The sequence below is a fragment of the Rhinatrema bivittatum genome, chromosome 17 (assembly GCF_901001135.1).
Source record: "Rhinatrema bivittatum chromosome 17, aRhiBiv1.1, whole genome shotgun sequence".
NCBI lineage: Eukaryota > Metazoa > Chordata > Amphibia > Gymnophiona > Rhinatrematidae > Rhinatrema > Rhinatrema bivittatum.
In genome coordinates, this window is record NC_042631.1 from 29,760,028 (window position 1) to 29,773,796 (window position 13,769).

The 13,769-nt window shown below is 44.3% G+C and overlaps 1 protein-coding gene across 1 annotated transcript; it reads left to right on the forward strand.

Moving 5' to 3' along the window:
• Positions 1-7,072: 7,072 nt before the first annotated feature.
• LOC115079285 (cyclin-dependent kinase inhibitor 1C-like) lies at positions 7,073-10,794 on the forward strand. Its single transcript, XM_029582676.1, has 3 exons — positions 7,073-7,656; positions 9,033-9,150; positions 10,088-10,794. Exons 1-2 carry the CDS (start codon positions 7,191-7,193, stop codon positions 9,143-9,145), a joined length of 579 nt encoding a protein of 192 aa, XP_029438536.1. The 5' UTR covers positions 7,073-7,190; the 3' UTR covers positions 9,146-9,150; positions 10,088-10,794.
• Positions 10,795-13,769: the final 2,975 nt, after the last annotated feature.

Here is a 13,769-nt window from a genome sequence, read left to right on the forward strand (position 1 = left end):
CACCTCTGTCACATACACAGAACTGACCTTCACCAAATACAGAAAGATCACAAATTATAAAAATGGAGACAGAAACTGGAATGGAAAACCAAAAAGCCACTTTGCATGCAGTGCAAACCTGGAGAAATATAGAACTTAACATAGTCCCAGGATCTGCAATAATCCGCACAAAGTTACACCTGTATTATAGAACACACTCAGTACCAACCCTACTTATGAAAAGGCAACACTACAAATATTAAACCAGGCCTTAAACACCAATACACCTCCAATTAGGAAAACAGAACAAGCCAAGCTGCTGTAGATCCCCACTGTTACAAAACAGCTAAGAACATAAGAAATTGCCATGCTGGGTCAGACCATGGGTTCATCAAGCCCAGCATCCTGTTTCCAACAGAGGCCAAACCAGGCCACAAGAACCTGGCAATTACCCAAACACTAAGAAGATCCCATGCTACTGATGCAATTAATAGCAGTGGCTATTCCCTAAGTATAATTGATTAATAGCCATTAATGGACTTCTCCTCCAAGAACTTATCCAAACCTTTTTTGAACCCAGCTACACTAACTGCACTAACCACATCCTCTGGCAACAAATTCCAGAGCTTTATTGTGCGTTGAGTGAAAAAGAATTTTCTCTGATTAGTCTTAAATGTGTTACTTGCTAACTTCATGGAATGCCTCCTAGTCGTCCTATTATTCGAAAGTGTAAATAACCGAGTCACATCTACTCGTTCAAGACCTCTCATGATCTTAAAGACCTCTATCATATCCCCCCTCCGCAGTCTCTTCTCCAAGCTGAACAGCCCTAACCTCTTCAGCCTTTCCTCATAGGGGAGCTGTTCCATCCCCTTTATCATTTTGGTTGCCCTTCTCTGTACCTTCTCCATCTCAACTATATCTTTTTTGAGATGCGGCCACCAGAATTGTACACAGTATTCAAGGTGCGGTCTCACCATGGAGCGATAAAGAGGCATTATGACATTTTCCGTTCTATTAACCATTCCCTTCCTAATAATTCCTAACATTCTATTTGCTTTTTTGACTGCTGCAGCACACTGAGCCGACGATTTTAAAGTATTATCCACTATGATGCCTAGATCTTTTTCCTGGGTGGTAGCTCCTAATATGGAACCTAACATCGTGTAACTACAGCAAGGGTTATTTTTCCCTATATGCAACACCTTGCACTTGTCCACATTAAATTTCATCTGCCATTTGGATGCCCAATCTTCCAGCCTTGCAAGGTCCTCCTGTAATGTATCACAGTCTGCTTGTGATTTAACTACTCTGAATAATTTTGTATCATCCGCAAATTTGATAACCTCACTCGTCGTATTCCTTTCCAGATCATTTATATATATATTGAAAAGCACCGGTCCAAGTACAGATCCCTGAGGCACTCCACTGTTTACCCTTTTCCACTGAGAAATTTGACCATTTAATCCTACTCTCTGTTTCCTGTCTTTTAACCAGTTTGTAATCCACGAAAGGACATCGCCTCCTATCCCATGACTGATGAACAGAACTGATGAACAGAATAACATCCAGCAATTAAAAACTCATAAAAATTATTAAAATTTGTCCAAATATATCAATAAAATATTTCAAAACAGCAGACACATCACATAATACCCAATAATTAAAAAGGCAGTCAATCAAGAAAAATAAACTTAAAAAGCCACCTTTACTTACCCTCTCTAGCAACTCTCCTACTCCTTTCCCTTGCAGGCCAATAGCACTCACCAGAAGCAGCAAGGACTGCTGAAGCTCTGTCCTCACGCTCCTCTTCCTTAGGGCCCACAACCAGACACTCACACACACAGTATCTGTTCCACACACACCAGGAACCATCCTAACTAGCCTCTCTTCCTCACACACACACCAGTCACCTCCCTGACCTGTCTCTCACATACACACACCAGTCACCTCCCTGACCAGTCTTTGCCTCTCTCTCTCACACACACACACACCAGTCACCTCCCTGACCAGTCTTTGCCTCTCACACACACCCACACACCAGTCATCTTCCTGACCAGTCTCTCTCTCACAGAAACACAACTCCTCCAACTAGTGTCTCCCTCAATCATACACATGCTGTCTCACACACAAATGCTCTTGCTCCCATTTAACCATACACATTCAAAGCTGCCACTCACATACACACACAAGCAAGTTTCCTCTCTCACGTGGAGCCTCTTCTCATTGTTTGGCCCAATAAGCCTGGCCTCCACTCTTCAGCTGCCTCTGGCAGCGGCACACAGCATCACTCTGCTACCAACTGCAGTGGGACACCGGGAGCCACGAAACACCGATTGAGAATCGCTGTCAAAGTGGGAAGGGTAGGTCAGCAAATATGTTGCAGCTGCTGCCTTCTTAGCAGACTAATTTTGTACATTTGTGACTTGCTTTCAAAACGTATTCTTTCTTTACCAAGTATTTCTACATCCTGAACTGGACTAAAGTACACAAAATGAACTAATGCGGCTGAGGCTGATGAAAAAGGTCTGACCAATTTACCATATAAATGCTTGAACTGGGAAAACTCAGCTTGCTTAAAAATATATCATCACTTCATCAGAACTTCATCAGTACTTGATTATTTCATATGCCCACATCAGTTCACCACTTCGGATCCCTTTTCCTTTTAAAAGAGTTGGCTGTTCCTGTTTTGTTCATTAAAAGTGAACAATAGATTCAGGGAGGCAGCTGGATCCTCTAGGGTTTATGGGCTCTCTGCTCTTTAATGGCAGCAGGTGCCTTTGGGATTTCCATTGTCTTCGCACAGACAAAGCCAAGGAGACGTGTTCGGGAGAAAAAGATGCAGTCAGGATAGAAAGGACATGATTGAAAGAAACATTGGCTGGAGAGGTATGGTAAAGAGACATGTTTTCCTGAGAGGCTGGTTGAAAGCAATAACCGAGCAGGGTAAAAGCATGGGTGGTGGGAGAGTTTGCACTGAGGACTCTCCTGTGTGCCTTTCATCTGTTCTTCCCTTCTACTGATGGGTCTTCTCTGGACTCTTCTCCCAGCTGCATCATTTGAACTGGTGTGAACTCGGATGTTTGTGTGAGGTGCTGGAGGGGATTCCCTGGGGCGCCTTTTCAAACGAAGGGGGCCCGTGTGTTCAGTGCTAGATAGCTGGATAAATTATACAGGTAAGTTATGCCTGCCAACAAGCATAGACATGCTACTGAATATCCCTTGTAACTTAACTGGATAAGTCATATCCGGCTAAGTTACTTAAACAGCCATCATTCGATTTTGGACCCATGGTGTCTGGCTGAGTGCAACCCAGATTGTTAGATACCCTCTCAGTAAAAGTTAGTAGCAAGTCACTGGTGTGAACAGTGCATGTTGCATGCTGGGACTTAGTCTGATTTCCCTATTGCATGCCCTAAGAAAAGCAAGACAATAAGTACCTGCATGCAGGGGACTTAAAGGCAGGACTGGAGCAACCTGTCCTGAAAATCTGAAGCCAGCTGGCCACAAATCCATACCATAAATGCACCACCCTCTCTGTACCATCTCAATGTGGAACTGAGCAAACACTTCATAAATGCAGTTTACAAAGAAATGAGACCATCGTACGTAGACTCTGTGCTAGTATTGTACCAGTAGGTGCCCAATATATTCATAGCCCTCCTTAGTACTATTTTGAAAGTGTTATTTTTAAATTTCCAGTAGCTTCTTATTGTGGTAATACTTATCTCAAAATATGTGCTGAATCCTTTTGAAGTGCTCCACCACAGCCTCATGTGCATAAGTGCATAACAACTTATACATGTAAGGGTTGGCCCTACTTTTTTTATACGCATATATGTGCGTGCAAAAGTGAAAATATGCATGTATTTTTAACTTTTATAAAATATGGAATAAGTGAGGCTACTTACATGCATATATGTTAATTTTTATGCACATAACATTTTGAAAATTCACCCCTTAGTCTAGATTTGTAATGTATGTCTTTGTCCCATGGTATATGTGTGATGCACAAGACTATTGATCAACAAAGTTGTGTAAAGACTGAAGCCCCAGTAGTGCAAAATTGTTTAATCCTCCATCCCAAGCTTCCACAAATTGTGATGGACAGAATCAATTTCTGCATCGTGGCATGGGGCAATCAGGAGACTATGCTCAACACAGGAGAACAGTTTGGGATATTTAAACCAGATATGGTTCAACCCAATGAGTTGAATGAGGAGACAGAGTGGCATATCCTGTTTCGACCAACGCGAGATTTATCATTATGAGGGCTTATCAGCAACAGTGTGTATTGGTGGATAAGAGAATAGCGAATGTTCTAAAATGGGGGCATTTCTTGTACAGATATTGGGGACCCACTGGGGCAAATATTTGCACAGAATTTTTAAATGGCATTTTTGAAATGTTGTTCAGTGCCACATTGAGATGCTACATAACATATGGTGGATTTATTGTATGGTATTGTATTATGTCTACCTGACTGCAATTTGCTCATATGGGTGTTGTCACAGGCCACAGATCGATAGCAATGCCATTCTCACGTGGATGCCTTATGTGGCATTTGAGGCCATAAGAAGACTGAATGAATGATTTAGCATTTAATTCAATATGCATATTGCAGAATTCAGCTTTCACCTCTTTAGTGCTGTCACATGGGTCAGGTACTCCAAATTTGCTGCCAGGCCATCTGCCTAAGATCTGGCCTCACCTGAATGCAGGGATTACAACCAAAACCGCGCGGAAAAGGACGGACACTGCGGCACAGATAACTGGTAACATGATAAAGTATATTGGAAGCCAGTTTTTTGGGGGGGAGAGGAAGAATTGATACAAAAAATCCAGATGATCAAGATTAGGTCAGCACAGTGTCATTAGGATTCTTTCTTTCTTTGATTTATATTCCACTTTTCAGGCATTTCGAAGTGGATTACATTCAGGTGCTGTAAATATTTCCCTATCCTGAGGGCTTGCGATCTACGATTACAACAGAGTTGACTCTTCTGTCACTAGAGGGCTCTGAGGTTCTCTCTTCAGGAAGCGCAGAATAGGAATGCTAAAATTGTTGTTGTTTTGGTTTTTGTTGGGGTGAGGGATTTAGGATGGGGGATAGGTTGTTGTTGAGTTATTGGAATTTAAAAGATGCATACATATATTACATTGAAGAGCTGCTTTGATAAGTCTTATTTCTTGTATTTATTCATTGAACTGCATGAGCTGGTAGTCATGTACTATATTCTTATTGAAAATCAATAAAATATGTAAACATAAAACTGTGCTTGCAGTGTACACCGACTTCAGTACTCTATAGACAAGGTATAGTTGTTGGCTAATTGGTGACACTCCATGGCTAAATGGCTAATCCCAGTTATTATTTATATCACTTTAAGATCAGACCTTTCATCTGCTTTCAAGGGAGCAGGCCAGATTAATCCAGAGGTAGGCAGCTCCAGTCCTGGTGTATCACAAACAGGTCTGGTTTTCAGGATGTCCGCAATGAATACGATAATATATATTTGCATACAATGAAGAGTTCATGTAGATTCATTGTGCATATCCTCAAAAAACAAACCTGTTTATAGCACTCCAGGACCAGAGTTGCCTACCCCTGGATTAAGCCATACCCATTTGGCACGCTACCTGGTAGAACAGCAGATCATCATCTATTTCCTAAAACAGTAAATCACAGTTTAAATTGTGGCGAAAAAAATGCCACGTAGATAAAAAAAAAAAAAAATCTGCTCTCCCTGCAATACCGAGAAATCTGTAGTGCTATAAAATCACTTCGCGCACGAGCGGTGCGTTTTCCAGCCATACGGTTCGCATCTTTGTTACAGGGCTGACAGTCACTGTTCGCAGGTTTGTCAGGGTAAGCCAGACGCTGAGTCGTGCTCACGTAGTTGTATAAAAAAAAAAAAAAATAGCAACCACTACTGTTTGATTTTTATTGTTTAAAAGCCTGAAATTGTGAAACGTTCGCAAATATCACGATCTCGAGTGGCCAAAACTGTTTCTGAGCTAACTCAGCAAACAGAAAACCGGCGAGAAGGCGGCGGACGCTAGCCCTGGCATAACCGGAGCAGATGTGCTGGCACAAACCCCCGTGTATGAGCCGTGTAGCCAGCCTTGTTATAACAGGATTTGTAATAGAAGGGTGCTGGGCTGGCAGGCATCAAAAACCCTTCTCGAATCCATCCCGGTCCCTCCAAAGTGGGACCGCACCGAACCATGCGATTGCGACCCTCAAGCAGAAAGTGGGCTCTCTCAGTATAAAAGTGCCCATCGTCGTGGTTCCGGCAGCGGTAAGAACATACGAAGCGAATCTTCGAGCGAGAAGGAAAACCTAGGACTAGGAGCAAAAGAAGAAGGGAAAAGCCAAGGCATAAGCCTGGTGCAGCTGGTGAGCTCTGCCGGAGTCCGGGGGCTTTAAAACATAAACAATGGGTTTTCCTTCTAGGCTGAACCATCGAGGGCTCTCTGTGCTGCATCGGTGACAGCTGCGAACTGAGCACATAAGAACGAGCCCCGGCCTTCGTATTTTACTTTACTGTAGAAAAAGCTGCGCCTAATGGAAGGACCTTTTCTTTTTTTTTTTTGCCAATCAAAATGAGCAAACGTTTAAGAGAAGAGCCCTCCGGCATAATGCGAAGGTAGGGAAAGTGCCGGGGTGAAAACAACGAGAGCCTTTAATGCTCCCTCCCGCTGCACGGGCTCCCTCTCTCCCTGCACCCCCCCCCCCCCCTGGCATTCTTAACTATACAAATGTCCCATTGCTGCCACAATGCCCCGAGTCGCTCGGCAACAAAAAAAAAAAACAACCCCGAGTTTCTGCGCACTTTCCCTGCCTTTTCAAGACGGCCAAGCGCTTTAGACCTCGGCCGCCGCCGATGTTAAAAGGCAAGTACACGGCGAGCGGCCGTCGGGCAGCGGTGTCGGGTTACCCGGCCGCGGCAAAAACAAGGCGAAGGAGGAGGACTGGCAGCCGCGGGCGCCAATGGGATCGCCCTGCCGTGTCTGACGCGGCTCGGCAGCCAATGGGGCTGCGCCGGGGGCGGGCGCCGGCCGGGGATAAAAAGTCTGCATTCTCCCAGGCGCGGAGCGGTGCTTGGTGCAGACCTGGAGCTCTCCGCGCGCGCGCTTTCTGGGCTTCAGCGGCGAGGAGGACTGGTGGTCAGATTACCCCCCCCCCCCCCCCCGATCCTCCCGGGATGTCTCACGTGCAGCTGCCCAACGCCGCCTGGGAGCGGCTGCTGGCCCGTAGGACCTTCCCCCTGCACTCCCGCACCGGCGCCTGCAGGAATCTCTTCGGGCCGGTGGACCACGACGAGCTCCGACGGGAATTAAAGAGCAAACTGCGGGAGATGAGCGAGGCGGACCGGGAGCGCTGGGACTACGACTTCGAGGCGGACGCGCCGCTGGCCGGGGGCAGGCTGCGCTGGGAAGCGGTGGCCGAGGAGGCGGTGCCCGCCTTCTACCGGGAGAGCCTGCAGGTGGGCAGGAAGAGGGTCCCGGTGGCGCTGGAGCTCGGACTGAGCCTGGCGGACTGCCGGCACCAGGAGCGGGGGTGCGGGGAGCGGGAGCAAACCGACCGGGAGAACCGATCGCATCACCTGAACGCAGGGATTACAACCAAAACCGCGCGGAAAAGGACGGACACTGCGGCACAGATAACCGGTAATCATCATTTACTGATATTTCATCAGCACATGTCAAACAGTCAAGTGCACAAGAAAATACGCATGCAGCCAGCTCGGGGGTGGAGAACATTTGCCAGGGCTGAGGTTGTAAAGAGTTCACTGGTTACAAACGGGGAATTTTGCAATGCAAGAAAATATTGCTGTTGCAGGGCAATGGGGGGTGAGAATGGTGATTAAGTGGTCGTGCAAAGGGGATAAGGTTGAGACCGAGGAGTGCACTTTTGGTACCTGCGCTGCCCGAAGGCTCCCAGCTGGCAGCTGATGGCAGAAAGCCCGCGTGTGTTGCTTTTGCTTGCCCGTGGCTGGGATGGAGGGGGGGGGAGGTTTCTGGCGCTGGGATTTGTGAGAGAAGCTCCTTGTGCCCCTGGGGCTTGGCTGCAGTACAATGGAAGTGCTTGCACAGCACATTTCAGCTCGGGCTGCTCAGGTTTCAACGTAAACAAGCTTGACACGAAATCTGGGGAGAAAAGCTGTGCCGGAACCCTTTGCTGCACGCAGAACCTGATCGGGCTCCCGCTAAGACGTCGGCGTGGCTTTTTCAGACCCTGGCAATGTTATCTTTGTAGCTTGTGCTGCCTGCAACGAATGCTTTTCCAGGAAACAATAGGGCAAAACCTAGAACTCTAATCCCTGTCTTTGCAATTTTTTTTTTTTTTAATTAAACGTAGAGGGGGAGAGGGGATGTTCAACGTGGAATTTTTAACCACTTCTGATCTGGCAGCATCCTATTCGGTCAGGATATTTTTAGGAATCGCTGTCCAGAGTCTGTCGGGACAGACAAGAAGCACGTATTGTTTGGGTTCTGGGATAGATAGATAGATAGATAGATACAGCAGGCATTGGGAGATCCACTCGGATCGGTGCTTTAAATCGCCCTCTTATACACTGCGCACAGCTGCAACCCCGCGGAGGGTGTGGTGTGTTCCTGCCGCCGCCGCCCGTGCCATCGGCCATTGTCTAGTGACGGGAGCTGATTGGCTAATAAGTCATTTGTGTTCTCTGCGGTAACTGAATGACGTCTTTCCCCCTCTCCAAACGAGCCTGCATCCATTGGAAGGGCAGATTAGAACAGCCGAAGGGCAACCTCAGTGCCAGCAGAGGGCTACGGTGGTGAATGCAAGCAACTGTAGTATGAGCCAGAGGCGGTGGGGAAAGCAGTGTAAGCTGTTTTTCCAACATTTTAATTTTTCAAAAATATTGAACGGTGATAACAATTTAGTGGTTGTAATGACACTTTTTCATATCGGTGGGGAACATACAGGCAGGGTTTAATGGGATTAGGTTTGAACACTGTTCTTGGAGTCTTTTTATTTATTTATTTTTTTTAACATTGCCTTCTCGCTTGGTCTTTAGATTTCTTTGCAAAGCGGAAAAGGACGGTGGAGTCCAAACTGACTTGTGATACTGGGCCTAACTCCGGGTACCCGATCGCTCCTGAAACGACTCCCCGCAAGAGACTCCGATGAGGAAGGTAAGAACAGCTCCCTTTTGTAAGCCCAAGAAAAGAGACAAGCCCACAGCAGAACTGAGCCCTGCGGTGCGGGACACCCCTCCCTGAGGCTCTTGTACTGAGGGGGCTCCAGGAAAAGAGGAGGCTGGGTCTCTAACCTGTGCACAAGTGACCCCTGCTGGCTCAGAGCCAGCAGGAAGGGTTCGCCCTCCTATGAGTCTTCCGTTCCAGCCCCTTGGCAAGGGAATGTGAGCGCTCAGAGTAGTAATCCTTCAAGGGGGAAGAGGGGTGAAAAAAATGGGGTCATCGACCCACCAACGAAAAGATCTGCAGAATGGCAGTCCACCTGCAAGAAGAAGGGTTCTCCATCTGAAGGAGCAGCTCGGAGGGTACTTCAGGGGATCCCCTGTGTCCCACTATTGTGCTTGCTCCCCGGTATTAATTACCCAATGGATGGAATGCTTAGTAAGAGGGTAGGAAGTTTCAGGTTGATGGACAAAACATAAGCAAAATTTGCAGAACAAGGGAGGAGGAATAGCCTAGTGGTTAGAGCAGTGTGCTACCACCATCGCTCCTTGTGACCTTGGGCAAGTCACTTTACCCTCCGTTGCTCAGGTACAAATGTAAACAGATGTGATATCCCAGATCGAATCTCGGTATATAATAAATAAATAATTCTATACTTTTGCAAAGCATAATACCTTTCCAGGTATGTTCAATTTTTAATTCAGGCATTGGGTTTTCTTTAAGGGAAGGGAGTGGTAGCATGCCTGTGCCTAGTGGTCTGCCCCTTTGATATGTGGAGTGACATCGCAGCGAGACCTACTCCCTTAGGGTAGGGGGGGGGGGGTGTCTGGCACTGATTGCAGTTGGTGGGTAGCAAGGTGCTCTGGAAAGGGCTTTTCTTTTCAGTTCTCTCGGACCAAGGCTTAATAACTCACCAGTGCTGTGTTTACAGATTTGCACTAATCGGGTGACCGAGTCGTGTGACTGGCAGAAGCACAGAGGAGTGCTGTCCACGGAGAAATACAGTCAGCAAGATCTCCCAGCAAGAGAAGAGAACCCAAGGGAAGAAGGAACTGTCTTTACATCAATGTAGCAAACCAGGGGCCATGAATACAGCCACGGAGCAGTGTTAATTTACAAGTGTGTAATGTACAATGTTTATTTTATACATAGAGAAATCTATATGCCTACAGAGTACACTGGTCAAACCCTATAAAAGCTTTAAAGCCCTTTTATATATAAAATGCTTAATCTCTGAGCTCTCTGTGCAAAAAAGTGTACATTTTGTACAAAAGGGTTTTTTTTTTTTCCAGAGTATACTAACTTATATTTTATATTTATGTGAGAAATGTGGATACGTTTGGTGAAACCCAGTAGTTTGCTGTTTTGTGTGTTTGGTTTTCTTTTTGGTTAAGCCAAAGGGCACTATGTATTTTGCTTCTGTTATTTACAGATTTGTACATTTTTTTATTTTTTTTTTATTTTTATAGTTTGGAAGTTTTCTGATCACAAGGGATTAGTTACAAGTATTGTTTTAGTTTACTTGAAGACAAATTTGATGCCATGTTTCTGAGCCGTTTTTTATTATTATTATTTTTTTTTTTACCACTGCCATTACAATGTCACAATGTTGAAATAAAAAGAAATGTTTGTACTCTTTGAATTCTTTGGGTTTTATTTGTACTTTTGTTACTCATTCTGTGTCCTAGTTTGACTAACAGAGAATGATGGCATTAATAATGGAAGTCTTTATCACATCTGTGTTTGCACGAAGCTTTCCAATTAACTATGATAAAGCTATAGACCAGATTGTGCTTTTTCTATTTTTGCAATATATTCTTTATTTTCAGAATTAAATATTTTTTTTTACAGCTGTTGGGCAATTATCAAAGGCTACCCCTCCCCCCCCCCCCAAACACTGTTCCTTTTCTTACCTGGGCCGTGCTAATTTCCGCCTCTGCACCGTCCACCTTGCTCTCTCTATGCCTGGAACAACATCCCTGAGCTGGTGCCTCATTCTTGCCATAGTCAAGTACAACCTAAAAACCTACCAATCTGAGATTGCTCGGAAAGTGCCGAAAAGCAGATAGCAGATGATTAAACTTGGCATACATCTTTTGACCCTTTTGTGCTTCCCCTTTTCGTACCCTCTCTGGCATAAATATTCATTGCATTTCCTCTCATGGAAGCGGATTCATGCTGCCTTATTTTCTTTTGCATATTAAGATTCTTTTCCCATGGACCATGAAGGAAATCTCAGGCCAGCGGTCACCAAGGGATTCCACTGTGGGAGACTCCCACCTCTTCTTAAGAAGACCGTACCACTTTCTCTGAGGGAGAATTCCACGCCCCTATGTACCACACAAGCAGCCGAACCTTCGTGCACCTCTCTATCATTTAGGCTTCATATATACATTGCCTGCACCCATGTCCATCAATCATAATTACACCCACCTCTTCTAAACCTTTTGAAAAAGATACCAGCGATCCAATACTGTCAATTAAAAAAAAGAAAAAGAAGTTTTAGTTGTTTTCTGCTACTGCTATGATGAGTGCGCTTTGGGAGTTGGGGACCTTTTACTCCTACAGACAAGCAACATGTCATGATGGGACTGGAGAAGAAAAACTGCCAACTGGAAAGGATGTACAGACGGCAGAATGGAACCACCAAAGTGGAAAACAAGACAGGAGGAAGGACAGATAGCACTATCTCATCTGCCACAGAGCATCCCATGCATGCATCCACTAGTAGGAAAATGGGACAGGATGAATCATAGGCATCTACACAGGAAGAAAGAAAGATACAGTACAAGAGAAACATGATTACATGTATAATCACAGGAAGAAAAGGGAAGAGACATGAGAAGCTGTAGCTACATGGAAAAACCCCTCCAAAACAACCAGCACATGCCTTTCACCTGTCTGCAACTGGGAACTATTCCCAAAGCATCGGATACTGTTCTTAGCTAAAAAAAAAAAAATGCAGGGACATCAGTAGTGCTCATACGGTTTGGAAAATGTAGACCAAGAGCCGTACAAAAACCAATACCAGAACATAGCACCCTACCCTCTTGCAAACCAGATACAAGCATATGAAACTTAAGTAAACCTTCAGGCAGACACGTTGCACAACGAGAGACGGCATGGCTGTCCACTACCAGGCCACAGCCGGTCTCCAGGATTCTCATATCCCTCCGGGTCATCCAAGATCTCTGGACTTTCTCTGGGAGAAAAGAGGGGAAGGTTTCCTTGCTTCAACCAGTAGAGTGGTGGTGACTGGGTTTGGGTAAATCTGAAAAGCAGAACTTAAGTCACAGCCAGCCCGAGGTCACGTCAGATTACTAATGCACTAACAAGATTAATAAATACTGGGTACTCTCATTTTTGGCAGCACAGAATAAGATGTGATAGCAATACATTCTCTCTCCCATGCATGGAAAAAAAACCATGGATATTTACTGGGACTGGAAGATAGTCAAGCTAAGGATACTATCTTATCTTATATCTGGTGGTGGTAGCTGCAACTCTGGTGGCCATGGTCTCGGCAGAGCAATGGGCATGAACAGGAGAAGGCTGTCTTTTTACAGTGTTCAGTTCCATTGCTAGGGAATCATTTCTGTGCCATTTAAAGAGACCATGTCTGTGCACCTTTGGCCTAGCTGAATGACATCTGTGCTTTTTTTCTAATCAAAATAGCAGACGTTTATAAAAAGGCAGAAAGAGTGAGTGGCAGCAGTAACCCTCCGGGCTGCACATGTGCTATTGGTTTCTGAATGACACGGTTGATTACATGTAGTAACGCAACCCACATGCTGTGCTCAGTATCTTGTCAATATTAATTTCATACCATAAAACTAACTTTTAATCACATTACATCATAAAACATTAATTCATAAGGAACTTCTTAGATTACCATTTCCCAAAGAAATCGGTTTAGAGCATACAAAGGAAACATGCTTTTCCTACCTTGCTCCATGTGTATGGAACAATCTTCCAATCAATTTGTGTATGGATAAAGAATAGCTGAAATTCAGGAAGGGTTAAAATCTTGGCTTTTTCCAGAATTTATATGTGAAGGTTTCTAAAAGTCTTAATTTCTCCTTTCAGCCTTTTAAACATGACTGAACTGTTTTTAATTTTCTAAATATTATGAACTGTTTTTAGTTTTCTAAATATTATAAACTGTTTTATTTGGTATAATTTTACTGTTATTTAAAAGTTAATAATTAATTGATTTAAGGTTGTTATGTAACTAATATGTAACCATTGTATTTATGTATGGCATACATTTTCTTTTTTCTGTACATCGCTTTGATGTAATGTTCAGAAAGGCAATTTATCAAATAAACTAAACATTAATTATACCCAAGCAAAATAATAACAAAAGACAATTTAAAATACCCAAAGGAAACCTCCTCCCTGAAAAAAAAGAGATTGAAAAAAATGCTTACAAATTATATAGCAAAAGCCATCATAATGGGCTCTCCTGGTAAAACCTTCATTGTCTTTTTACTAATTATATTCAGATACCTAAAAACAAATTTTAGTAAAGTAATGCAATTATCTTAGTTTCATATTCAAAAGATCTTCAGATATGTCACCCCCAACATTGGCTGCGTTTTTACATTTAATCT